General features: G+C 54.6%; 1 protein-coding gene and 2 long non-coding RNA genes across 4 annotated transcripts in view; 1 reads left to right on the top strand and 2 right to left on the bottom strand.

Moving 5' to 3' along the window:
* The window catches only part of LOC109456404 (uncharacterized), a 41,521-nt gene extending 40,378 nt beyond the window's left edge, over window positions 1–1,143 (bottom strand). The window contains exon 1 of the long non-coding RNA XR_012494716.2: window positions 1,004–1,143. This is a non-coding gene — a long non-coding RNA (uncharacterized LOC109456404). The remainder of the gene's footprint in view (window positions 1–1,003) is intronic.
* Window positions 697–25,909, top strand: RBPMS2 (RNA binding protein, mRNA processing factor 2). Its single transcript, XM_019748667.3, has 8 exons — window positions 697–1,075; window positions 16,024–16,101; window positions 16,693–16,731; window positions 17,393–17,455; window positions 17,764–17,914; window positions 18,434–18,588; window positions 24,446–24,540; window positions 24,771–25,909. The coding sequence occupies exons 1-7, from the start codon at window positions 995–997 to the stop codon at window positions 24,506–24,508; spliced, it is 630 nt and encodes a 209-aa protein (XP_019604226.1). The 5' UTR covers window positions 697–994; the 3' UTR covers window positions 24,509–24,540; window positions 24,771–25,909.
* The window catches only part of LOC109456405 (uncharacterized), a 38,399-nt gene continuing 23,226 nt past the window's right edge, over window positions 12,033–27,205 (bottom strand). For both annotated transcript variants that reach the window (XR_012494717.2, XR_012494718.2), the window contains exons 5-6: window positions 15,673–15,841; window positions 12,033–13,199 (exon numbers count right to left, since the gene is read on the bottom strand). This is a non-coding gene — a long non-coding RNA (uncharacterized LOC109456405). The remainder of the gene's footprint in view (window positions 13,200–15,672; window positions 15,842–27,205) is intronic.

Raw genomic sequence — 27,205 nt, 5'->3', positions numbered from 1 at the left:
GCCTGAGGCCAGAGAGGGGAAGTGATTTCCTCAAGGTCACGCAGCAAAGCGGCGGCCAGCCGGGGCCACAGCCCAGGTGTCCGCACCCATCCCCCGCCCCCATCATCTTCTCCAGAACCCGGCCCCCAGCAGCCCTGAGCTCTAGGGAGGGAGGAGAGCGTGGACCAGCTCTGGGGGGGCTGGACTTGGGAGTGACATGAGTGGGCCGACCCTATAACCTCAGATCAGGGTACAAGGGGAGCCTACTTCCTGAAGCCGACGACCCAGGAGCCCCTTGCGTGGGGCTGCCGAGGCGAGGATGTCGAGCTGCGCAGGGTGCCGGGCACCCAGCTCCACTTCCCGCGGGCTGGGACAGCGCGGGAGTGCGCGCGGCCCCTTTAAGAAAGTTCGGTGGGCGAGTTCAACAAAGTTTAAAAACTTGTCTTGGAGAAAAGAAAAGAGGAAAGAGAAGAGAGGGAGAGAAACGACAGGGGAGAGAGGGGAAAAGCCCCGCCGGGGGCTGACGCGCAGTGGCCGGGGCCCGGGCGAGCCCGCAGTGGGCGGCGGGGATTGGCTGCGCGTTCCCCCGGAGACCGCAAGGAGGGCGGGGGGCTGGCTCGGCCCCAGCTGAGGCCGGTTCCGGCCCCCGCCCCCCGCCGCCGCCCGGCGCCCGCCCCCTCCCCCGGCGCCCGCCCCCCGCCGCCGCCGCCGCGGGCACACTCGGCGGTCGCAGTGAAAAGGCGGAGGCGGCGGCCGCTCGGGCTCGGCTCCGGTTCCCAGTGCCTCCCCCGCCGCACCCCCTCCCCGCCTCCCGCACCCGCCAAACTTGATGTGACCCCAGCCCGACGCGGCGGCCGCCCCTCTCACCGCCCCGCGCGCCCCCCACCGCTACCCCGCCCCGCACCCCCGGAGCGCACCGCTCACCGCGCCCCTTCCACCTCCTCGCCGGGGCCCGGCGCCGCGCTCGCCCTACGCGTTCCCTTCCCCTCGCCACCCTCACCCCACCCCCCGCACCATGAGCAACCTGAAGCCGGACGACGAGCACACCACCAGCACCGGCACGGGCTCGGGCTCCGGCGGCACCCTGGAGGAGGAGGTGAGTCTGCGGCCGCGGGACTAGTCGGGTGAAGTGCACGCGGAGATGGGCGGGGGAGTGGGCGCACGGGGCCGGTCTGGCCGTCGCTCCCGGCGCCTTCCCGCCGCTGCCCTTCGGCCAGGGAGGAGCAGCCAGTGTCCAGCAGGCGTGGGCGTGCGGCCTGGGCTGCCCCGCCAGGCGGGCATTGTCTCCCCGCCCTCCCGGGCTTGGGGCGGGCCGCGCGCGGGCCGCGGTCCGTGCGTCCCGTGGTGGACAAGCGGCGCGGTGGCCGCCCCACGCTTACTGCCCGCGCGTCCCTCGCTCTCCGCTCTCCGCCCGGCTCGCTGCCGTCTTCCCAGGCGCTCCTCCCGCATGGCCGGGACTCCCGCCACCGCTAGAATGAACTGAGCGGGATTTGCACGGCAAGCGGGCGGCACCTTCAGTCTCATGCCCTCTCCACCCTGACCCCTCCCCGTGACCTTGGAGGCCCGGGCCGGCAGCCCGGCACCGTGGTTCATTGGAGCTGTAGTCATGGGAGGTGGACGGGCTTCTCTCATAGCCTGTCTGGCAAAGAGGTCAATCCGCAATTTATTAGAGTTGGGAAGGAGATGCCTAAAGACACTTCCCGGTTCTCATCCCTTCGGTTTTGTCCTGGCAGCGCAGCCAGGACCCCAAAGCCAGCCTGGGTGGGATTCTGCGAGAGACGACATTATCGTCTACCGGCCATGTGCTAAGAGGTGGGAGTTATGAGGCGGCTTCGTGGAATCACCAGCAGCTGGGTGGTTAATGGGATGGCCAGATCGGGGAGGATGTGTGGGGTGAGGTGGTAGATATGGCTATTCGCGAATGGAGACCAGGAACTGGGCCGGCAGAGACAAAAACTGCTGTGAAAAGGGGGCAGGGTTCGAAGTTCCCTGGAAGGGCCTCCGGCCTGTGCTGTGTCACTCCAGGGCCAAGAGACCCTTCCTGCCCCGCCCTGGCATCCTCTTGCCCAGGAAACCAGGGGCCAGTTATCCACCCTGAGCTCCCTTCCCCTTGGTCTGGGGGAGAAACCACAGAGCCCCTGGTGGGGACTGGTGTTGCTACCTCCCTCCGTTCTAGTGGCAGTGCTGCCGACCCTTTCGCAGTGCTATAGGTTTGGTGCAGAATGGTGGCAACTGCCCACTGCTGGGCTGGGCTGCTCACTGTGGGAGGGATCGTGGGAGGGTCACACTGCCAGCTCCCACTCTTAGCAATTCAGAGGCCTGCTGCAAGCCCCGGTCCACCAATGACATGACATCTTGAGAATCTAGATCTAGATCCTGCTTTCTTGGGGGGGAGGAAGGGAGGAATCTACAACTCTTCACTCTGAAGGGTGGCAAGGGAGGGCCTGACATTTGTCCACTAGTGTGATGTGGGCTCTAGTGTGGTGAGATTGTTTTGTTCCTGAAGGTCTTGTCCTCCTTGGACCTTGATGCCCACAGGTCCTTCTTTGGGGACCTTGATGCCATCCTGACTCTACCTGGTTGTTTAGAATCTCCTCCTGAGAATTGGGGGAGGGTGTGTGGGATCTCTGCTGGCCTGTGGGCTGAAAGTGGGAGGGAAGCTGTCTCCTGTGAAGCTGGCCTGGCACCCAGAAGGCCACTTCTGCTAGAGGGTTGACTTAAGCAGGGACCCCACACCGCCCAGGAGGCTGGGCGAACCCTCATACCCACCACTTGGAAGTGGGCAGGGTGAACCATGTGGCCAGGCGAAAGTCTTGGAGAGAGCATTTCAGGTGTTGGTCACTGTTTTCTAAGTGCCTTTTCTGGGAGAGCGGGCAGCATCCTCAAGAAGTGGGATCCCAGCTACTCCTTGGGGGTGGAGGTGACCACTGCACTGTAGTGGTTCAGGGAGTCAGTGCAGCTGGTGCTGGTGAAGGGGCCTGGGCTCATGTGTGAAGGTCTTAAAACCGACGGCTCGGGATATCCTGGAGCCCAGTGTCTGCTCCGGTCAGGTAAGTGTAGGGATTGGCCCCCTCCCCTGGTTAGCCTTCTGCACAGTGGGCCAAGAGCTCTCTTGTTGGGGTTCCATCTTGGATTGGTGGTTTGAGCTGGAATTGGACTCCTTTAGCTTAGGTGTACCCTAGGTGGTTAGTTCTGCGATCCCTAAGAGACACTCTTGAGGGAATTGCATTAGCAGTAGTAGTTTTCTCTCATGGCTGACCTAGGTTGGCTCTTCCCAGTTAACTATTGGAGATTAACTAAAGCAACCCTAGAAAACCAAGGAACCCTGCTTGTCTACCATAAGCCCTCAATTCCTAAAGGTGTTCGGTCACTGGAGAAAGGGGTGTGTTTTCATAGTTCCAGGAGGAGTTTTCAGTGGAGCCGCTCGTCTTTGTGTAGCCTTGACTCTTGCTGCTTGCCCTGCTACCCATAGGGGCGTCATGCATATCATAAGCATTAGGTTCCTTTTCTGGACTAGGGTCGGGGATATAGGTGAAAGATCACAGACTGGGAGGTGAGGGGGACTTGCCAGGGAGTGATGGGGCGTTACGTGCAATGGTAGATAAAATAAGGGGCTATCACCAAGTGATACGTGGTACCACTGAGAAGTTAGGTCAGGCCTTCCTTACACGTGGCTGAGTAGGAGCGTGTCAGACCCGTGCGGGTGGGAGAGGCATTCCAAGAAGAGGGAATAGCATGTATGAAAGTGGGAGCTCATGGTGGAACCACATGGCTCGTGTGGGTGACTACTAGGAGTTTGCTATGTTGCAGCCGTATTGGGGGGCACATGATGAAGAGCCTGAGATCATGCAGACTTAGGGGGACATTGGTATTTTTCTGCCACTGGGGAAGGAGTTGTATTAGAAGCTTTGATACCCTTTGGAAGCTAACGAGGGCAGTGGGGAATTAAGGGGAGCGTCTGCAGAGGAAAAGCTACGTGTCCATTTCAATCTAGAGGATATACGCTACCCCAGGTGGGTCACAGCATGTGCCTGAGCTCCAGAAGGTGAGGTAATATAGCACATGAACAGGCTTGCCTCCCATGATGCTCAGCCCCAGCCCCAAGCATGTCCTGTCTTAGTGATTCTGGGGGGATGGCTAGATAGTTACACTGTTTCTGGAGAGGAGTATGTGTAGTTTGAAAACATTCTATTTTGAAAATGGAGACTCTACTGTCATAATACGAGGTAAAACTAAATTATAGTCATTATTCATTGGAGGCCCCCTGGGGGGAGGGTGTTATTTGGAATCTTGGGGTGGGGGTGTTTGAGTTTCTAAGAGTTAAAGAAGTTTTATGTCACCCTAATGGTTAACTATAGAACGGCAGTGATTAATGGCAGCTAAAGGGGTGACAGCTTGACCTGAGGGTGTTAGTCCCTTGCTGCCCTCCCACCCTCATCTTTGCTTGTCCATTGCATTCACTACAACTGGGCCAAGGTGGCTCCTTGCAGGCCCGGGATCCCTGGGTCCATCGTGTGACCTCTAGGGATATCTTGAGGAACCAGCCAGGTCTCTGGCCCCTGATAGCAAGGGTCGGAGTTAGTACTCTAGATGAGTGTAAAGGAATTATGGGTGCTAGTGTGCAGCTTGGGTACCTCCCCCTTTTCTTTGCTCTGTCATAAAAAGCATTTGACAGAATCTGGGATTTCTTGGTGTTCTGTCCACAGGTTTTTTTTGGTGTGCGGGAAGGGAGGTGTCTGTGTTTCTGGCCTTTTACCTGGAAATGGCCCAGGCAGGTGGATGCAGGTGGATTCTGGTAGGTGAGGTTCCTCTCCCTCCTGGCTGTTGTGTCCCCTCTGCTCAAATAACCGGTGGCAGAGGCTATCTTCATAATAAGCCCGTACATACTATTTGTGCCAGGCATCGTTCTGAAGCACTTTACCGTTTGACCTCCTGTAACTCTCACAGTGGCATTGTGAAGTACTTGTCACACCGTTGCATACGTGAGGGGCAGACACAGAGGTTAGATAACTTTTCATGCAGCGACTGGGTAAGTTGGGATTTGAACCCAGAGTTTACTCTTCACCACACTATACCTGCTGTTCAGTTTTAGATTAGGGTTTTTGGTGAGACTTGGGGGCAGGGGAAGAAAAAGTCCTGCAACTAAAGTTTTTGAGGCCTGAGCTTTGGGTGACGCCAAGGTCCCAAGAGAAGCCCAAGACTGGGTGAGGGGAGCTGTCAGCCCCTGTAGGAAGAGCATTTTATCACAGATATTGTTTAGAATTGCCATCTTGTGGTGATAATAAAAGCCAGTCCAGATCAGTTTTATTATTTTTCAGTTCTCTACAGGCAGTATGCCCCCTTGTTGTCTGTATGGGGCTGACGGTCTTCACACACTCCTTGGTATCGTGCTGCTTTGGGCAGCTTAACTAAAGTGATGCTGCTTGCTCTAAAGTGACTGCCGGTCATTTTGGGTGGCCATTCTCTTGGATCTCCTTAGCTCCTTCCTTGCACATGGGCAGCCTGGCTAGTTTGCCCAAGTAAGAACCAGCTTCTAAATCTCATTCAGCATTTGGACATTCTGACTTCTCATCCCCATGTCCAGCGGGGGGCTGACCACTACTGCTAGAAGCCAGGCATAAACTGGCGGGATGCTGAGCCTTTGCCCTCATGCTTTCCGCCCATTTATCCCACGGGGCCTCCAGACAGTCCTGAGAGGTGGGGGAAAGGAGGAGTCCCTCCCATCTACCTGGAGGGCTGAGCTACTGGTCCCAGGCCACCCATCTCTTGAATGAGTGTTAGAGTTCCTCTGCCATCCACTGACCATGGGCACCTCGGAAGGGTCCTTATGCCCCTGGCAATGCTGTGAGGTGGTGGGGCAGACCCATCACTATCCGTCAGCAACCAGGCTGCTGTGAGGTGGCAGCTGCACCCAACTCATGAAGTTTCGTGTCCAGAACCCGTATACTGCCTGCCCAGGGGCCAGCACAGCCTCCCTGCTTTCTGATTCCTTCTCCTCCATCCTTGGATGGAAAAAATAAGGATGCCTCTGAGATGTGCCAATGCTAGACAGGTGCCAGTATCATTGGGCCCTCCCTTCCTGAGGAGTCCACTGATGGATCCGTCTGTGCTGGGGACCTCTGGAGTAGAGCAGAGGCTGGGTACAGTGGGAGGGTCTGCCTAGACCCACCGGCCATTGCCTGTAGGCACTTACGGCTGACTGAGCAGAAGCCCTCGGTTGTCACACGTCTTCGAGGCCACCTGTATAGTTCTGAACAAGACTTGGACTCCCAGGGAGAAAGGGCAGGGCCTGACCTAGACCAGGCCATGGGATAAGTCTGCCGTACCTAGCTCCTCTTGGGAAGGGCCAACCTCCTCTTCCCAAATAGGGCTTTTACTGGGGGAAAGGGCGGGGGGTGGGCAGGAGAAATTACTGGAGTAGGACCTGAGACCACTTTTGAGAACCGTTGTCACTGTGAAGGCTGTGAAGAACTTCCACCCAGACCGGTCCCTGTTCTTGATGTATAGTTGTGGCCCCATCCAGGCACAGCCTAGGATGGAGGGATTTTCATGTATTGGTGACAGAAGAGCTCCAGACCAGAATGCAGGTTCTGGAAGAAGCCTCCATCCCTGAACCAGAGACCCTCTCTCGACAGGAGCTTTCCGTTAGGAAACATTGCTTGGCAGGTGTCATTTGCCTCAGTCAGGTGGGGAGCAGGAGTGCTGGGCTCAGTGCTGTGTGTGCCAGGGCAGTGTGTTCACGCTGAAATAACATCACGTGGTTTAAGGATTGGAGGTATTGATTTTGGAGCTGGGGGAGGGGTGTGAGCGTCCATCTAGGGCAAAGCTTTCAATCTGTGGGGTGGTGTGTGGCAGTGGTGGCAACTGCAACCCTTGCCAGGCACACGGGACAGGCAGTAGATCTGCATTGTCTGACCACACGGCACCAGGAAGGATGGGAGGTGGATGACACAGAAGGGGAGGGGACCTTCCCCGGGAGGCGTCCCTGCTGGGGGCCCTGTGAGCCTGCCACTCTGAGTTCTTAAAACCTTAGCCCCTGGCTCTGTCTGGCACCAAGTGCAAAGCGGGTGCCCGGTCATAGCACTGAGTCTGCCCAGTGTAGTTCATACTGCTTGATCTGGTTCCCTAAATGAGGTGTCAGCCGATGTTCACAACTGGCTTTGACCAGGTGTGTTCCTAAGGCGGTCAGCCTGTTCCTGGCACTGGACGTGGGGTCGGAAGCCTTCTTATTGAACACTTGATACATGCCAGCACTGTCCCTCCCTTTAGAGAACTTCTTACCACCCCAGCTTGGTTTCCTACCCCTAAACACACAGAGTCAAAACTCTCGGACACATTGCAGGCTATGGGGGAAAAGCCCTAACTTCCCAGGCAACTTGGACTTGACCCCCAGCTCCGCTACTGGCTGGCTGGCCAGGAACCTAATTCCTGAGCTGGTTTCCTCGTCTGTAAAATGGGCCAGTATTGCTCTTCCTGTCATATCAAAGGACTGCTGGGCTTACGTACCAGTGGTAAGCATGAAAGAACTGGCAACTACCAAGTGCTGCCCAGATGGGGCCTGAGAGCCAAGCTCCGATAATAACATGATTTGGGGCTGGAATTAGCAGGGGCAGGCGAAACACTGGAGCAAACCCAAAGCCTGGGACTTCACACAGAGTCAGACTGCGGCGGCCGTGCCTCGGTGGGGGCTTCCTGGAGGGAAGCGGGGCGGGGGCCTGGCCTGGGAGCTGAGCAGCCCAGAGCTCCCTGGAGGAATCAAGGGAAGCACCAGGTTCTGGGAGCACAGGCGTCTAGGTTCCCAGTCACTGTCTGGCTGGATCTACTTGCTCCTTTTCCCTGTGCCCTTGTTCAGCCCTTATAAGTCCTGGGTCTGCGGGCCATGTCACCACATTCCATCCACCTCTTGTCAAGTGGCCTCGCTCAGAGGGACTTCTTACCCACCCCGGGAGGGGAAAGAGCAACGTGCTGGTGCCAAGCCTAAGACCCAGGCAGAACCCAGCCCCCACTCCACCCCCTCCATACGTACACAAAAGAAAAAACTTTGGCCACGGAGATCTCTGCATGGGAGGGTGACTGCTCTGAGCTTTCTGTTTGGCACCCCCAGTAGTGGCCGGGCAGAGACCCCTCCCAAACCCTCAGTCAGGCCCAGCTTGGTCCAGGGCCTGGCTACTGATGTCTGTTCTCCCTCCCTCTTGTTCTCGATCCCTGATCCCCTTCTTCACGACTTTCTTTGTCTTCGCGTGGGCAGAAGGAAAGTGTTTAAGCTACACCTTCTCCTGCTTCCCTGGTATCTTAGAAGGTGGGGTGTGAAGGGCCCTGTGGCTAGATCACCCCTCTCCTTTATTGCTGAGGCAGCGGAGGAAGGCCACAAAGCCACCTGCCTGGCTGGTGGCAGGGTTGGGACTTCAAGCCAAGCTCCCTGACAATTGGTTTGAGGCTCTTTTTCTTTTGTGTCTATGTCTGAGCAGCAGGTGTTCGCTGAGGAGACGGAGCCTGAATCCCATCTTGGTTCTCAGTGGGGTCTCTTCCCCTTGGAGAAGCCAGAGTAGAGCAGGGTGTGATGATGGCTGCTGCTGGTACAGGTTCAAAAGGCTCTTCAGCATCTTTAGATCAGGAAAGCCCTAAGCTGTATATAGGGCAGGCTGCAATTTATAAACCCTCGTGGCCTGGCTGGTGGGGGGCGGGGGGCCTGGGCTCAGGCTTCCTGGGGCTCTGTGTGGCCAGCTGTCCTGTCCATGGTGTGTGAGGAGCCCTGCTCTCGCCTCCCGCCACAGTCAGGGAGGCACAAGGCTACCACAGTAGCTGGGAGTTGGCAGTCTGTCCATCTTCCATTTGACTCCCCTATAACTAACTCCGTTTAGGACTAACCATGGGATCATCCGGTGGGTCCCCTACCCCCCAATCAACCTTCCGTGAGGGGCAGTTTCTACCCTCTTAGCTCAGGAGCGGAAGGCCACCTGCCTCTTCCTGGGGGCCCAAGGCTGAGCTCACTAGGGGCTGTGGGTTGGTGGTGTGAGATCAGGGTCTGCAAAAGGCCTTTGGCGCGTGAGCTTCTGGAGACCCTGGGGCTGCTTCTGACACGCTCGTGACCTGAACAACTCACTGGGCCCCAGGGCCTTGGTTTCTTCCTCTAAAAATAAGGTTTCTTCCAGCTCAAATATTCTGCATTTAGGTTGCTGCTGAGGGCTGGGAGCTTGGGAAGGATGTGGGAGGGGCTTACGAGAGGCTTGTTTTTCCCTTTTTGGATTCCCCCCCCACCCCCACCCCACCTTTCCTAAGTGGTGTTTTCCATCCAGATGACACCAGGAGAGCTTACACTAAGCAGCCAGCAGGCGGGGATTTGAAGCCAGCACATTACTTGAAGGTTTTGATGGAGTGGACAGTTGAAACAGTTTTTCCTTTCCAGACTAAATTGTAACTTTCAGAGATGCTAAGGGATTGCTGCAAAGAATCAGTTTTCAAATATCATCTTTATCTCTTTGATAGGATGTTTCTGTTGCTTGGAGTCAGGTTTCCCTAGCGGTGTCTTTCACTGAGTCCCAGCCTTGTGAGGCAGGGATTTACCTAAAGGCAGGAGTCTGTCTTACAAGGGAGAGTGTTCCTGGTGGACCTGTGGAATTTCTGTGGGAATGGGGTGGGGCACGGGTGGGGAGTGGCCCTGATGTTTTCCTGCCTCTGCATCCTTTGTGCAGAAAGGTCCATCTTCCAGGCAGGTGGACCCTGAAATCTGGGCTGCTGTCTGGAGATTGTCAGGCTGGGGGTGCCTGAAGAAGGCTGTGGCTGAGGGTTTACTCTCCACGGGCGTACCACTGGTTTTGAAAGCAGTGTTTACCCTTGTCATCTCTAATAAAAGCTGCTAGTTCCAGAGCCTATTCTCGCAGCCACAGTACCCTGCCTCCGTCCTTCACTGAGAAGTTGAGTGTTTAACGCCCAGAACGAAGGAGGTCTTTCGTGTGGCACCGTTGGAAGAGTAGGAGCTACAGAGCCCTCAGCACCCGGCCTGGCCTCCACTGAGTGTGGGGTCCTCTTCACTAGGGAGGAGGGGCTCCGTAGCCCCTGCGGACCCTGCGCCAACGCTGCTTTCTTCTGTATAGAGCACCCACCCCTCCTCTCCTGCCAGCCCCCTTCCCTTAATTCCTCCAGGGCCCCTTGTAAGCTGGGCCCCATGTGTGCCCTGGGGAGGAGGGAGACCTCTGAACAGCCACTGTTAAGGGAGCGGGCCTGGCTTGGGGACACCTGAATGACAGGTCTGCCTATGGGAGTGGCCAGAGCCAAGAGAGATGTCCCCCGGGGCTGATTGGAAAGGTTGGTCAGCATCCTGCCTGGAAGCTTTTCCACAGAAGCCTGAATTTGTGCCGATGCTTGGGTGGCACTATCACCTTTCTCCTGGAGGCTTTTGTTTGATTTCCTTTTTTTCTGAAGATTTTTAAACATTTCAGTTTGATGGAAGAACATCACTGACCATAGATATGAATGAGTTTGTCAGAGCCCCTTCTTCCTACTTCTCTTTTCTCTATAAAAAGTAAGCTCTGACGTCTGGGCTGGGGAGGGCTGCACAGGGGGAGGGAAACCTCGACCATGGCCTGCAGTTTCCCCTCCTGCCCTGAAGGACAGCGCCCGGGCGGCCCCGGGTCCTCTGTCAGGCTGGGATTAGACAGTGTGGTTGACAGGCTCCTTCTAACCCTTTCTTATGGGAGGGGGCATCCCCAACCCAAGGGCCTCAGGAATAAGGCTGAGGATGGGGGACCACTGCTTCCTCTGCTGGGGGAGGCCAGGAGCCCTCGGACACTCCAGGTCCAGCACCAGCTGGAGGGAAGAAGCCCGGGGACACAGCCAGACCTGTACACCCCGGAAGTCTGCCGACCAGTGGTAGCCCATGGCCTTAGCACAAGGGGCTGGACCTTCTAGCAACTTCAGAGCAAAGATACGCAGCAGGATTTGCATAAGGGAAGAGCTGCCTCAGGAGCCCCCAAAGCCTTGCTGGATGTGAGACTCAGCTGTGCCAAAAGGCCAGTTGGTTCTCCCGGGCAGGCCTGGTCCTGGCTGGGACCATGAGCAAGGTCGAGTCTGCTCCTGACTGCCATGAGGACCACACAGCCCTGTCTGCGATGTCCTGTATGGGGACACCTCTCTGGCCAAGTTCCTTGTCCGTATTGAACTTGGTGCTTCCAGTGTGTTCCTCCACATATTTCTCCTTTCACTGACTTCTAAGGATGGAGAATCCGTTTTCCATTTCTCCCCCAGTATCCACTCTACCCCCCTCCAAACGTATCGTCCAGCTCTGTGAAGGATGTGGCTGTGGTCTGGCTCCACCTGCTCTTACTGGCCACGACGATGACCATTGTAAAAGGGTTGTGGTTGCTTTCCACATTTCAGGACAGGAAAGAGATAATCCCTTGGCTTGTCTGGATGCTTCTGGAGAATGGGTGAGAGTGGGGAAGGAGAAGGGCCAGGTAAACAAGCTTAGTGACTCCTAGCCGCCTAAGATTGTGGGAACCACCCCTTAGGTTTTCTTCAAACACTGAAAACATTTTTGTGTTGAATTCGTAGAATACATTTGTGGAATAGACAAGACACGGTTCTCAGGTTGATCCTCCTTCCCATCTGGGGTTTAACCAGCTGGCTGGGGGGGGTCTGAATCCTTGTCTGCACCCACCCCTCAGAAATGTCGGGCCCTATTGCCAGGAGGCTGGCACCAGCGAGTGGCACGGAAAGAGTGGTCTCAAGCGCTGGCCTGGGACACAGGATTAGTTGGCCAGGCCTTGCAGAAGTAACTGCATGTCTGTCCGGCCATCCCTAAGGGAGCCTGACTGTGCCATCAGCTTGTCATTTTCCTGTGCTGAGCCTCAGTTTCCTTCTAAATGAGAGGCTGAACGAGCTGATCTCCATGGACATTACCCCCCAGGGAAGAGGAAAATGAAAGAATCCAGGGACCCCTGAGATCGTCTCACCCATGTTGCCAGGTCTGCCCTGGCCCAGACCTGACCCAGCCTCACTAGGCACTTGCAAATAAAGGGCTCATGGTTTCGTGTAAGTAGATGCTGTGATGACAGGAGCCCTAAGTGCATTTTGTTGAGCCTCCTATGTGCTGGGCATGGAGTAAGATGAAGTCTTCATCCTGGACGTAGGTGGTATCCATGTTGTACAGATAAAGAGAGTGAGATTCGGAGCCATGAAGCATCTGCCCCCACGCCAAGCCTAAAGCCGGGGCACAGACTGTGGCCTCACTAAAGCCTGTCTTCTTTCCCATTTATGGCATCACTGCTGCTGCACTGGGCCACATCTGTGACTGGGAGTCTCTTTGGAGGGACTGAGGTCTGTAGAGACGGTGGAGATCGAGTGCTGAGGCCGACTCGAGGTGCCTTGGAGGATAGGAAAGCTTTGAGACTTGGCTTCTGTCTCTGGTGTTTTGTAGCCTCCAGGTGAGGGGTAAGTTCAGGTGGGTAGGAACAATAGAAGGCAGGGAGTTCTCACGGCCTGTTTGACTTCAGAGCAAGGAAAGGGGAGTGAGGAAGTAGAGGGACCTGAAGGATGGGTGCCCTTCAGTTAAGGAACAAGGAAGGGGCGGCCGAGGGGCAGCGCCAGCAGCTGCCTTCAGAGGGGCCTTAGGTTCTAGAACCTCTTGCCTTCTCAACGTGTAGCTGACCAGACTGTTAAGCTCAGGCTTCCCTCCACCCTGGTTTGCCAGTTTCATCTAGTTCTGCTCCCATCACTCCAGCTTGGCTGTCATCCTAAGCGAGTGCCTAGGGAGTGACTGGCTACTGAAGGGGGGTGTATAGCACCATGTTACCCACCCATGAGGCCAATGAGGGCACCCCTGTACCATGCCCCCTGTCCCCGCAGTGGGATGGATTGCTGGTGGAACAGACGGCTGAGGCAGGGTGCCTTGGTCTTAGCCAGCTCTGCTGCTTGTTGAGCTAACCTGCATGAGCTCTTTCTGGGCCTCAGTTTCCGTCTGCGCAAGGGGATCGGCAGGGTGCCTGTCATCTGCTGGGGGGGGGGGGGGCACTAAGATCAAGTAAAATCCAGGGAGAGGACGTAGTCAGTCAGGTGAGGCTTCCTGTGACTTCACCTCCCAGACTCTGCTCCCAGCAAAGGTTCTCTGACCCGGCAGACAGGGACCTACCACCTACCCATCATGCCTTGGCCTCAGCTTGTTTCCTGAGAGGTGGCCGGGGCAGGATGGGAGTGGTATTGTAGCCTTTTGAGCACTTCAGAACCTGAAAAGATCGAAACCAGAGGAAAAGGCTGGGACCATCTGGCCCAGAGGGAAGGCTGGAAACGAGGATCTGAGCTGGGAATTAGGGAAAGATCCCCTATGCTCACTCCCCTCCCCCCCACCCAAGCAGGAAACTTTGTGCTGAGAACTTGCCATTTAAGGAGGCCCCTGGGGAGGTCTGGCCAGAAAGGAGCCATTTGAGGAAGGGTTTAAAATTAGCTCCCGTGAAATGGGTGGCCCCTGGGGAGAACTGAGGCAGAGGTTTCTGGGGGGCAGCTCTGGCTCTGTGTCTTTGACCCAGACCATGTCCTGCCATCCCAGGGAGGAGGGAGAAGTAGTGATCTAGGTCACCCAGAAGCAAGTGTCACTTCGACCAGCCCAAAAGAGTAGTTGGGAGACATGGATTTTGAGTCCCAGGTCTGCTGCCTTGAAAGAAAAGCTGTGTGATCTGAGCCACTTCCACTTGGGATTTACATGGAAATTACAGGCCCTTCCATCGGAGGCAGAGCGTGTGGAGGACGGCGGCCCTCTGGACTCCAGCAGCTCTGTTGAGCCCACCCTGGAGCCTCAGCTGCCCATTTCTCCCAGGTGCATCTGAGAACAGGGCATCACTTAAACCCTGTGTTTACAGGGTTGCAGAGCTGCCAGGGCTGTGAAGTGTACAAAACCTTTCCCCCAGTCCTGGGAGCAGAGGTGTGTCAGGTTAGGGAAAGGCATGACTGAAGGGGAAAGATGGGTCCTAAAGAGCAAGAGGATGCTTCTTGGCAACAACGCCTGTGAGGGAAGAAGCTTGTCCTTACCCATTTCTTACCCGTCATGGTCTGGGAGTCATTCCTGTGGGAGTGGGGGTGGTGACACTGGTTACCAGGAGCTATCCATGCTGGTTTCCTTTGTCATTCCTGGCTCTGTTGTGGAGGGGGTGTGTGTGTGTTGGGGGCAGGGGAGGTATTGGGTGTGTGTTGGGTGTAACTTTGCCTGGATGCTCCAGGTTCCTCATTCAAGCCATTGTCTCTAAAAAAGCTGTTGCCTGGGTTCAATAGGCCATCACTAGAGCATGGATGAAATTATTTGGTGCCTCTGGAGAAGAGGATGTACCCAACTGTAGGGAACCTAAATGTTTTCAGGAATGGCCAGGTGATGGGGTGGGTGGTGGCATGTGAACTTTTTCTTAAGTCCACAGTGATGAATTGAGAAGACCTCTGCTTGGCACTGGGGTATGAGATACAGCTCAAAATGGGAGTCAAGTGTGTAGGGAAGCTACACTCGGATTTGTCATTACTCGAGAAGCTATAGTTTCAAGATGGATTTCTCCCCCTTCTTTCGCCTCCCCCCCCCACACACACACACTCTGGTTCAAGCCATTGTTTCTCAGTCTAGTTGTGTAGGACACAGCTCCCTGGCTCATGCCGGTATTATGAGCCTTGCGCTCCCTCCCGGCTGAGGCCATCGGTCGCCAGTTGGCCGCTCACAGCAGCTCTCGCTGGCTGCTGGCCGCTCATGGCAGCACACGGTAGCCCGTGGCAGCACTCAGCAGCTCACAGCAGCTTATGCCAACCTCTGGCTGCTCACGGCAGCCCAGCTCCAGGGAGAGCTATTGTTCACAATCTTAGCTGCACTGACCCATGTGGAAATCGAACCGGCGACCTCGGTGTTAGGAGCATGGCACTCCAACCACCTGAGCCACTGGGCTGGCCTGCAAGATGGATTTTTAATAGATCTAAACTATGGAAAAATCTTTCCTTCCCCACTATAAGTATTGGCTGATCTGGGCTTGCGAGTTTAGCGTTGGATACCAGCAACATTTAACTAGCGGTGAATTAGGAAAGTGTTTTTGTCAAACCTCTCATGGACCTCACATGCAGTTCAGGTGGTCAGGTTTGGCTAGAGTCACAGGATGGACATTTGGTATCTAGACCTGGCCTTATCACCAACATGTAACCATGTTGAGGGCAAGGCTTGTAACTTACAGCATTATCTGCTTCACTTGAAGCTGTTAAGATCCTACTCATGCTTCAAAACCCAGTGTAATTGTTCCATCTCTTACCCAGATCCCTTATTCAGGAAACATTTAGTACCAGCACCAGCTGGGCATAGAGGCAAGAATGCAACACATTCCCTGCCATTAAAGAGCCTACATGTAGCATGAGAGGCAGTAGGAGATGGGTGTGAAAGTGGTGGCTCCAGCATGTGGCATAGGACTTAAGGTTCCATTTATGTCTTTGCCTTTCCCCTAGACCAGACAGAGCCTCTCATCCTGGGATCCATGAGTATCTGCTGAAAAATATATACATTTTTGGGCGTTAGCTCGGTAGGTTAGAGCGCAGTGCTCTTAACAAGGTTGCCGGTTTAATCCCGGCATGGGCCACTGTGAGCTGCGCCCTCCACAACTAGATTGAAACAACTACTTACTTGACTTGGAGCTCATGGGTCCTGTAAAAACACATTTAAAAAAAAGAAAAATATATACATTTTACCTTGTGCATTTTGGGGGGTAAGACTCCATAGCTTGCTTCAGATACCAGAGGGGCGCTAGATCTGTGCATTATTAAACAGGGCTCTCTCTTTTCGTGTTTGTTTAACAGCAGACAGTCTTGCACGGAGGTGCTCAGCGGGTGCTTGTCGAGTGACACCTGCAGGATAGATCTAGAGAAAGGAAAGTGTACAGGAAGGGCTTTGAAAAGTTAAATGCTAGGAAACTCTTGAGTATGCATTTGTCTCGGCCTGCAAAGGAGGCCCAGGAAATACTGAATTCCTCCCTAAACTCTGGAAGGATTCAAGTTCCTTCCTGAGAAACTGACCCTGACCACTGTGGTCTCTGTCCCCAGGTCCGGACACTGTTCGTCAGTGGCCTCCCTGTGGACATTAAACCCAGAGAACTCTACCTGCTTTTCCGGCCGTTCAAGGTGAGTCTGGACCCAGCCACCCACGGGCAGAGCCTAGGATGGAGGAGAAGCATCAAGAATGAATCTGTGCCCTGGATTGGGCAGCAGGAAGATGTAGGGCAGTGTGTCAGAAACTGATTGCAGACCCGGCTCTCTGTCCTGGTTCTAATTCCTGTGTTGCTTTCTGTTGATTGCTTAGCCCTCCTGAGCCTCTGTTTCCTCATCTGTAAAAGGGAGACGTAGAGCATCTCAGTAGATTTTGCTGTATAAGTCATCTTTCAGATTCAGTGTAGCCTTTTCAGTTTGCAGATGAGAAAACGTACAAAGGTAAGGTCTGTGTGTCTGGATTACAAGCTAATGGAGCAGACGGGAATTTACGCATGGAATGGATGACCTCTGTCGCATGATGCCCAACCATGTGCTAGACCATGGGATCCAGAACACAGGGCGGAGGGCGCCCCACAGTAGCGGAGGTCAGAGTGGGTTGATTTTTCGGGGAGAAGTGTGAGAAAGATACAGGCGAGCACTGGGGAAAGGGCATGATAGTGGGGGTGGTGGGGGCAGTGCAGCAAGGCCCTGACCTTCCCCGGTGATGACTGTCTCTCTCTGCAGGGATACGAAGGGTCCCTGATCAAGCTCACGTCAAGACAGGTAATTTCTCCCCAAGGGTTTTCTTGCTCCCGGCGCAGACCAACTGCTCAGCTTGGAACTAAGCTTGTTGCCTTTTCCTTAATCTTGAGGCGTTTGGCCGCTGAGACCTGCTCCCCGTCATCCCATGTCTGTCTGGGGCTGATGAAACAGTGGCCTTCACAGGTCCCCTCTTCTTACCAGTCAGCTCCTGGTCCTCCGTCTCTGGCTCTGGAGAAGCCACAGCCTGAAACAAGGCTGAGGACCACAGAAGTGGTGGCTGTGCTCCGGCCAGGAGGCTGGGGGCCACTTGGGGTCGGGACTAAACCTTGGCAAAAGGAAGTTGGAGAATTTTCAACCTGTTGCCCCTGATTGAATCCCATGCACTTGATATAGTAGAGTCCCCTTTCTTCTTGGAGAAAACACTGGAACTTGATCACCTGCATGCATTTAAAATAAAAGACTTTTACTGAAAGGGTGATGTTTAGCGCAGTGGGATAAAGCTCAATTGGCACTTCCCACAATGTGGTACCTGGGTGGGAGACGTGGTACACGAGGACCTTCTAGTGTTCCAGGTGAATGTAGGGAGGAAATGGGCAAGAGTTGCTTTTTGGTTGTTTTGTTTTGTTTAGAGGGAGATGGAATGTTGGAAGAGATGCAAGGGTGTTCTCTCTTTTCCTACTAGCCTGTTGGTTTTGTGATCTTTGACAGCCGGGCAGGAGCAGAAGCAGCCAAGAATGCATTGAACGTGAGTAGATGGAGAACAGGTCTTTCTCTGACCCACAGACCTCCAGGCACCGGGTGTCCATGTTCTGTCTTCTGTAAACCTTCCCCCACTCCACACCCAAGGAAAGGGCCTACAGACGGACCTTATTTCCCAGACGCCCTGGGGCAGAGTCCTTGGCTGCGAAGGCCCGGGCAGCATGTCCTCTGTTTTGGCCCCATGTGGGCCAGTCTTTCAGACAAGGTAATTTCTGGGGTGCTTTCATCCCCACTGCAGTGGATAGTCTGGGTCCTACCGAGTAAAGTTTTTCCCTTTCTTTCCTTCTGGTGTAGGGTATTCGCTTTGATCCTGAGAACCCACAGACCCTGAGGCTAGAGTTTGCCAAAGCCAACACCAAGATGGCCAAGAACAAGCTCATGGCTACACCAAATCCCACCAGCGCTCACCCTGCCCTAGGAGCACACTTCATGGCGCGGGACCCCTGTGAGTAGCACTCTGAGCTGCCGTTGGCTGCCCTTGTACTCGGCCTGAGCTGGAGGCCCCAGTGGAGTTGTATACAGTGAGCAGACGTTGCGATTCTCATGAAGGGAATGAGTCCTGCCTGCCTGCCCCCTTTTCCACGAGGCTTCTTGCATCCACAGCCTCCTGTCCCTGCGGGTTCCACTCTTTTTTCCTCCCGTGCAGCCTTTGCTGGAACTTAGACAGACTGAGCTCCTGCACTGTCAGCCATGCCAACTTCCCTGAAGCCTTGTCTGATTTCTGTTGGTGGAGATGGGTGGAAGCCCATCTGAGAGCTTCTCGGAGCAGACAGGATGCTCACCATGCCATGCCAAGTTCACATGGTTTCTTTCCCTGGTCTTGGGGTTCTTGAGGGGAGTCTGGCTGGCCTGAGTGGGGAGTTTATGCTTCAACCATGTGCGGGGTCCCCTTCTCTGTATAGAATGGGGTGGCAGAAGGGAAAAGGAGTGTTCTGATGATGAGGGCTGTCTTCTCCCTTTGTAGATGACCTGATGGGGGCCGCTCTGATCCCCACGTCCCCAGAGGCTTGGGCCCCATACCCGCTATACACCACAGAGCTGACCCCAGCCATCTCACATGCTGCATTCACCTACCCAGCTGCCACTGCTGCTGCCGCTGCTGCTGCCCTACATGCTCAGGTAAGAGCTCCCTCCGGGGGAGAAGCAGGAGGGGGAAGAATGAAGGCTCTGAGTTGGCCAGACTTGGGACCTACCTGGCCTCTGGGCCGCTCATGTCTCCAGAGCTGCCGCAGAACTACTGTCTTCCGTAACAGTCCCCTTAGAGTTTGGGTTCTGTCGGAGGTGGGGAGAGGATAGCGGTGAGGCCACGTCGGGGACATGAGGCAGAGCTGAGAGAGACGGGCCGTGGTTCCCCCAGCCCCTGCACACCTGTAGCACGGGACTGCATTCTGTCTGTGGCAACAACCATGCTTCAAATCCCACCTCGAGTGTGGCCTTGAGCCAGGCCGCCTACCTCTGCCTCTTCAAGATTTCTGTGCCTTGATTTTTTTCACTTATCTGGAGAAGGTGACTATTATCTGCCTTAGGGTTGTTGTGAGAATTAAATGTTAATATGAGAGGTGCTAGAACGGTGCTTGGGACAAACATCCTGAGTGCTCAGTGAGAGTTCCTGTTTTCATGAAGCCTGACGCTCTCCCTGGAGAACCTGTGCTGGGGTCGGAAAGAGGGAGCCGGCACTTCTAGGAGAGTCAGGTGGGTAGAGCTGGGCCAGGAGGGCTCTGTGCTCGCTGAGTGCCGCTCCAGGTGCCCGAGAGGCAGACAGGCAGGTGGTCAGCACCGGCCCATTCCTGCGAGGCAATGGCAGGACACTGCCCGCCGTATGGACCAGGCACTGCCAGGGTGCACAGGAGGGCTGAGGAGCAATGGCCAGCCCACCTTGGCCTCTAATCAGTGGGGAAGAGTGACCTAGCTAGGGCATGCTGTGCTGTAGAGACGGAGAGAACAGAGGTCACCTGGACTTGGCTGGGGCAGGAGAAGGGCGAGGAGGAAAAGGAAATGAGAAGCCAGGAAGGGCGAGTTCACAGGAACTAGAAGCTGAGGTGGGAGGAGTCTAGTACGCTGACTGAGGGCTAAGTTCCCGTCCATCTCAGGTTCCCTGAAGGGCTTAGTATCATCTGGGTTGCCTAGTTCCGAGGTAGAAGTTTCAGATTCCGGGGCTCCTAGTCCTCCGCAGGGGAATTCTCCCTGAACACGGCAACGTTAGAGTGTACTGAGGGCAGAAGTGTGGTTCGACTTGGTGCTGTTCCCTAACTGCATGCCCCAGCCCGCTGGGAAACTGATGGGGGTAGGAGGTGGTAGAGCTCTTCTCCTGGAGGGAAGTGTTTGGATTTTTACCACAAACCAGGTTCTGTGGAGAGCGGGGAAGACTGTTCCTGCCCTGTCTGACCAGGCAGTTTTACACTGTGCTGCTGGCCAATCGAGAATTTAACTGCAGGGCCTTCTCGAGGCCTTGCTGGGCTCCTCGCCTCTGGTCCCGGCTTTGTCCCCAGTCAGCTACCTGACCATTGGCAAGTGGCTTCACCTCTGGGCCTCCATGTCCTCGTCTGTAAAACGAGAGGCCTAGACCAGATCGGGTGAGAGATTCTGCCCCATGTGTGCTGAGATGCTAGGCCATGACAGTGGCAAGGCAGAGGTTGGGGGCCAGGGACAGTGTCCCAGTGATTACAATAAGAAGAGGCGTCTCTGCCCTTCTCGGGGTGGCCCCACAGTTTGCTGGGAGTGGTGCGCTGCTGCCTGCCCCTGAGGGCTGTGTGGCCTCCTGTTCTCTTCCTTTCTAGCTTCCTCCCACCCTCCCCACACCCTGCGGTTGTTCGGCTCCGGTCCAGCTACGTTGGTCCAAATCCTGGCTCTTTCTTTTCTTTTAACACCAGTGTGACCTTGGGAAAGTTACTTAACCTCTCTGTGTTTCAATTCATCTCTGTGGAATGGTGACAATCATACCTACTTCATAGGGTTGCACAGAGGGAGGGCTGTAGAAGTGTCAGTTACCATGGCTATTATTTAATATCATTATTGTCTAGTTTCCCTACCCAAGACCTGTCTGAGGCTAGAGTCCCCCTCGTGCATGAGTTCCTGTCTTTTGGCCTCCCAGGGGAGGGGATGAAGGCCACCTGAGGATAGCGGCATTTTGGGGGAAGCAGACTGATGACAAGAGATTGGTCCACGTAGTAACTAATTCTGTCCCTACTTCTCGAGCTCTCTGGAAAGCTATGTCCTCAACAGTAAAACATGCTGTTACGACCAAATGCAGTAATAGGCATGAAAGCATTTTCTAAGTGGTAGCATTTTCTCTTTTCCTTCCAAGAGCCCCCACTTACCCCCCTGACAATGCTGCCTCAGAAGTAGAGGCTGAAAATGGCTAAATAAAGTGGACAGGGTTGATTCTCAGGGGACTATTCTGAACCCAGAGGACCAACAGAAATGTTTTTCTGTGTCTGGGGGCAAGGAGGTGACTTGGAAAGAAGGTGGCAGCTAAGAGACGAGGAGGTGAAAAGCAAGCCTTCCTTGCTCTACCCCAGCGGCACTCCCCGACTGCATGCCCTTTGCCAGTAGCCCAGCCTCAGCCACGGAGACCTGTAGGGAGAGGCTGGAGACGGTTCATCCCACTGTCGGCACCAGGCCGTCTTGCTCTCTTGCTCAACCTTCTGATCCTCTTGGTAGAATCCTCTCCTTTAAAAAGAGGATGGGGCAATCGAGGTGTGGATGGCAGGGGGCACTGGCGCCTGGCACATAAGGGTGGTGGTCTAAGAGCAGGGATTCTCCATGTCTCCTTGTGTCCCAGGGTCCTCCCAGACTGGACTTGGTTTTCCACTTCAACTGACCCAGTCACTTACTGATGACCTTAAAGTTGCCTGAGCTCCCTTGCCTCTGTTTTCTTATCTGTATAATGGAATGGTAATAACATCAGCTGCATAGGGTTTTTATAAGGATTAAATGAACTTAGTACTTGAAAACTTCTTAGAACAGCACTTGGCACATGCTAAGAGCTTCATAAGCATTAGCTATTAGAGGTCTGCATTTATGGAAAGAAATAGGCAGGGTTTTTTTTTCTCCTTTCTCTTTGACTTACTATCCTGCTTTGCAAAAAATCACTACTTTTAGTCCTTAGACTCAGCAGGTAGTTGGGTGCAGGTATATAAATAAATCCATAGATATGAATTGCTTACAAAAATTACTGTATACACGCTTAATCTTTCTAAAATTTAAATATCAGGACATGTTTCCACATCAGTAAATGTAGTAGATGTACATTCTGGATGCCTGGCCAGCCCACCACTGTGTAAGTGTGTCCAGCTCCCTGTCGATGGTAAATAGGTTGTTTACACAATTTTTTGCTGCTGATAGGTGGTACACACCTTGTTCACACCTCTCTGGGCACCTGTCCTGCTTGTTTTCCTTATCACAAATTCCTAGAACTGTTACAAGGTCAAAGTGAAGACTTGCCAATCTGGGTTAACTAAGACGGTATTGTTTTCATTGACCTTTTTTCTGATGAGTGAGGCTCCCATATTTATTGGCTTTTCATATTTCTTCTTGTGTGAGTTCCTTCTTTTGCCCACTTCTTGACATATCTTCTCAGCCTCAAGATGTGAGAAAGGAGTGAGTTCGTGCCCCTCTGTGCTTTGGTGCTGGTCCTCTTGGAGCCTGGTTCATTCTAGATGCCCATGGGCTTGTCGCTGTGGGGTGGCCTTTCAGGACCCCCAAATCTCCTGTGAACAACTAGGGGCCCTAAGAGGGGGCTGATCACTCCCTGATGTGCTGGCCCTGACCCCTGGGTCTGGGGGTCTCTTGTTCTGAGCCAGCCAGGAATGGACTGCTTCTTTAGAGGACCCAGACCACTGGCCTCTACTCAGTGTCTGAGGGAAGTGGAACTGCAGTCCTTTGAGTATGTTCTATCCACTTCTGGGGAACGCTGTCTCAAGCTCAGAAATGGGGCCTTCTATTTCTTCCCCAAGGAGCGGCCAGCTCATCTCAGGCAAGGGGGAAAGCTGCTGCTTTGGAGGCAAGAATTCTAGTACTTGGGGTAAGAGTGTGGGACCAGATGAGGCGGGCTCTCTGAGGGAACCCTTAAGCAGCTGCAGGAGGCCTGAGCTTCCCCGGTGATGAAAGAGTCCTTCCCACTCGCATCCGATGTTCTCCCCTACTCCTGCCCTGCAGGGCACCCAGCTTTCAGGCACTTCCTTGCCAGGGGGCTGCTCCAGCTGGAGGCTAGGTGAAGGGGGTGGTCAGGGCACCCTAGGGGATTCCCTGAGCTGGACCACGGGCTTATCTGGCAGCAGCGGGTTGGTTTCCTCATTGTCCTTGTGGAATGAGCTCTAGTGTTTAGCCGGGCATCCAGCTGAGGGCATTCACGGCTCAGCAAAGGGAAAGTCTTCCTCCCACTCACCTGTCATCCAGGAAGGCAGGGAATCGTTTCCAGATGTTTAGGAGGCAGGAGAGAAGGGATGGCAGCTTCTGAGGCTAGACAGCTCAAAGGCGAGAGAAGAGACTCTTAGCCCTGTGTGGTGTGGGGCTCCGAAAGGTAGTTCTAGCATCCTGGCGTCATCTGTGTCCTTGTGACAGCAGTGGCACATCCTGGGAGTCCAGGGAAGAGCCTTAGGTCAAGTGACCTAAGACTTGGCCCTGCTATATGCTACACGCCAAGCGTCCTGGCATCTTGGGGTGACCAGCCAGCCCCTGACTTCTGTTGAGCATGCGGTGGTCAGAATCCTGAGCTGTATAAAAGAGCACCTAACATTTGGAAGAGGCACAGGAGCAAGTTCTCAGGAAGCTTCCACCAGCCCCCCGATGGCCTGGCATCGCGTGATATCCTCTCTGCTTCCCCTGGAGGCAGGGATTCCAGGCAGCCAAGTGGGTAACTGGGTCCGACTGCTGCAGCTCCAAGGGACTTGTCTGTGTGCCCAGCTGCTACTTGTTTCTACATCGGCTCTTGTGTGCCATCCCTTCCTTCCCTAAGGGGATCCCAGGCTCCCCTCTCATGGCTGTTCCCCCCCTCCCCCGTCACCAAGAGTCCTGTGATTCCCTGTTCCTACCCTCATCCAGGCAGCCATGGGTCAGGCTAGGGCAGATGTGCAGTCTGTAACTGGGGCAGGTGGCCTACCCTGCAATCTTGACTTGGCACCCAGCACGGCTTACCGTCCAGACGACTGGCCCACGGGGAAGGGGGTGCATGTCATTTTCTGACCAGTCTCTAGGAATCCTGCTTCGGGGCTGCTGTTCTGTGGGGCCTTCTGGCAAGTGCTGGGGTTTTGGTAGCTGCCAGGTCCCTACCTGAGGGTTCAGCTAGTAGGTTACAAATTTCTAGACTTCTTAGGGGGCTTGTAACAGAGGGAACAAGAGGGATGGAGAGATGGAAACTGGAAGGATGCAGCAGCTCGGTCTCGACCATGGCTTCCTTCGAGAATCATACAAGGACAGGACCAGTGTCTGGCATCCTACCCCTTGGAGACCACACCAACTTTACTTTCTAATGTTTTCACATTCTGTCATCTCTGATCCTCACCACCGCCCGTGACTTCATCTCTAGTCTATAGCTGGATGAGGACACTGAGACTCAGCGAAGTCATGCAAAAATGTATTAAGTTCCTTCTCCTAATGTTAGGAATTCTGCGCTGTTCCAGTAAAGGGGGAAGGGCAGGTTGTTGGCACCAGTGGCCCCCCCCACACACACACACACTGCCATGACACCACCTGGTACAAACTGGCACATTCTAGTCGGGCTTAGTGGAGTATAAAACACCTTTGTAACCATTCTCTCATTTGAACCTTCACCCTGTGGAGAAGGCAGGTCAGGTGGAACTCTCCCATTTTCAGGATGAAGAAACTGATGCCTACAGGTGAGTAGTTACTGGCTCAACATCTGCCAGTCAGTGACAGAATCAGGATTCCCACAGGGACACTGAAGGCCATGTTTACAGGGCTCCCCTGTCGAGGGGAGGGACTGCACAGCTAGCTCCTATGTTGGCTTCTCTTGCAGGTGCGCTGGTACCCTTCCTCTGATACCACCCAGCAAGGATGGAAATACCGTCAGTTCTGTTAGTTCTTCAGTAAGCGCTGGCTCAGAGGCCCAGGGTGAGTGTCCCACACCTGGGCGTCCTGCAGGGCCATGGTTCCCTCCTCTGCCCAGTGCCAGGCCTTCACCTGACCTCATGCACTGGGCACTCTGGCTGGTTTTCCCCTTCTCCTCCCACCCGTCACCCACCGCCTGCCATCTGTCTTGCAGCCTCGTCACAAGGGGAAGGCCTGGGTGTAGCCCCAGTCCCACACCTCTGCTCATGACCACCTCTCTCTGCTCCCTCCAGGTCTCATGACCGCAGCAGAAACCCCTGCCCTGCTGGGGAGGAAGCTGCCCTGAGCTGCCACTGCGCCTCGGCGGCCTGTGGAGAGCCGCTGCTTCCCTCCAAAGACTGTGAATTTTAAGCCTGACTCAGTGGACTGCTTCCTATTTCCTTTCTCTCCTTTTCCTCAGCCCTGTCCTGCCCCAGAGCCCTTCCCCAAGGCCTCACGGGAGGACTCAGGGGCCTTCTTGCTGGGACACCCTGACCCACAGGGCCTCACGGGGACCGAGCAAGGCCTGACCTCTGGTCCAAACTTGCTTCTGTAGCTCCACCTCCACGAAATGAGGCATTTGATTTTGCATGTTTGCTGGCATGAATTAAGACACTTAGACTTGTGTATATGTGAGTGTACAGTTTGTTCTCACATTGTGTCACCATAGCAACAGGTCCTGGCCACTGATGGTTCAGCACTCCTGGTCCTCTCTCCACACCCCTCCTCTACACCCACCCTGCTTACGTGAGGCCCGAGCCCGGCAGCCACTTCCACCCGGTGCCCCCACCCCCTGACACCCCTCACACACACTTTCAGGCTGAACAGCAACGACCACTGAACAAAGATGGAGTATTTTCTTTTCATTTCAAATCAGGGTCCACTTCCTCCTCCTCAGATGGGCCAACAACTGTTAAAAACATCCTTTCTCGGCCCATTTTGCTTACCTCTCCCCGGCACACCCCACCCTGCCACTGCTCCTCATTCTTTCCAGACTTTGAAACCAACCAAAAAGTGAAAATATTTTTGTACCCTGTGTAACAAAATATTTATGCATCATAAAGGATTTTTTGTGTGTGTGCAATTAATTATTAAAGAGATCTTGTTTGCCCTGTCAGATAAGTTTAATGTTTAGTTTGAGGCATGAAGAAGAAAAGGGTTTCCGTTCTCCAGCCATGAGCCTTTGTGTCAGGCGTTAGTTTAAGAAAAATGAAGGAAAAATTGTGCAATTTTTTGTTTCGTGAGCACATCAGTGCTTTGCCTTCGGCCACAGCTGTGGCTGTCTTGCCGTTTTCAGACTTGGGAGATGAGGTGGCTGTTGTAATTGCTGATCCTGTGAGAATGTGAAACTGGATAATATATGAAATGCAAAATAAAAAATCAGCCAAAGGAACTGCTCTCTGACCTTTGTTTCCCTGTGATGTAGACTGCTGTTGGGAGGGCATGCCTAGAGGACAGATGTTGAGAATTCGGGGGGGAGTGAAGTGGGCCTGGGCCTGAGAGCTCTGCTAGCCTCTTCCTCTTTCTTTCCCTCTTTTGTGTAACTAAAGTCTGAAGGAAAAGGGACTTGCCACGGGCCATACAGCAGGGGCCCATATCTGTCAGCCCAGCCTGTGTTTAATTCATTCACTTCATTTTCTGAGTTCTGAGGACGGGGCTGGGGATTCCATGCACCCAGAAGGGACCTTGGTTTTCTCCAGGGCTGTTAGCTCGCCGGCCTAACCCTTTGTGGCCTGTGGCGTTGCGGGTTCTCTAGCAGAGAAGGGCTGTGGTTTTGGGAGGTTGGGCTCCTCCGTGCAGCAGCATCTTTGGTTCCTGTCTTGGGAGGCTGTTAGGGAAGGAGAGGACCCAGGAATCTGGCCCAGAAAGGGTTAAGCTCACCTGCCCTGTTGGGCTCCCATCTGCAGCTCTGATTGCTGAGGGAGCCAGAGCAAATGTGTTTGAGGTGAAGGTCTGGGAAACGCTGTGGTGCCAGGACCCTGGGCTGTGCTGGGCCCAGTTGGGATGCCTGCAGCTGGCCCCAATTTTCCCTTTTTGTGACTTGGGGCCTGTTTCCTCCTGTGTGACACAGTGGTTTGAAGTCCTCTCAGCTCCTTCTGGAGGGTGGGAGCACTAACCTAATGGCTTTACTGTTTGTCTTTTCTGTCTATGTCCTCACCCCACACCCTTCACTGCTTGACTCAGAAGCTGTGCCTAGAAAGGGAGGGCAGGAGAGGCCCCAAAGCCTCCCTGCGGGGTTTGGGGGGCTGACCCTGGTGTCCCTCTCTGCTCCCTGCCTCACCCCTTCCCCTGAACCCCAGGACTGCACTGGGCGACTTGGGTCGATGGTACCCTGCTGATGAACATGTCAGCTCTTAAAGGCTCAGGGATGACATCTGCAGCCCCAGCTGGTACCCGCATGTGAAGAGAGGACACAGCACCCCCAGATGGGTGAGGGAGGAGGAGCTTGGCCAGGCACAGGCCCTGTAGGTAACTCTGAGTGTCAAGTAGTGGGTTGTCTGGACCCCAGAGGGAGGCTCTGGGAGGAGGGGCTTGATGGTTGTGTTGTGCCAGCAAGAGGAGGGTGTGGCTGCCTTCCAGCTTGTACCCCTCACCCCAATGCTGTATTTGGATCAGCTGAGCACTTGCCTAGCAAACAAGGCCTTACAAGCCTGCAGCCCCTCCTAGTGCAGGTGGGGAAGCTGCTCTG

Source organism: Rhinolophus sinicus, chromosome 3 (genome assembly GCF_057876585.1).
Source record: "Rhinolophus sinicus isolate RSI-liver-muscle chromosome 3, RSI-T2T, whole genome shotgun sequence".
NCBI classification, from domain to species: Eukaryota; Metazoa; Chordata; class Mammalia; order Chiroptera; family Rhinolophidae; genus Rhinolophus; species Rhinolophus sinicus.
The sequence above is the reverse complement of the archived record's forward strand: the minus strand, read 5'-3'. Positions and strand labels throughout refer to the sequence as shown.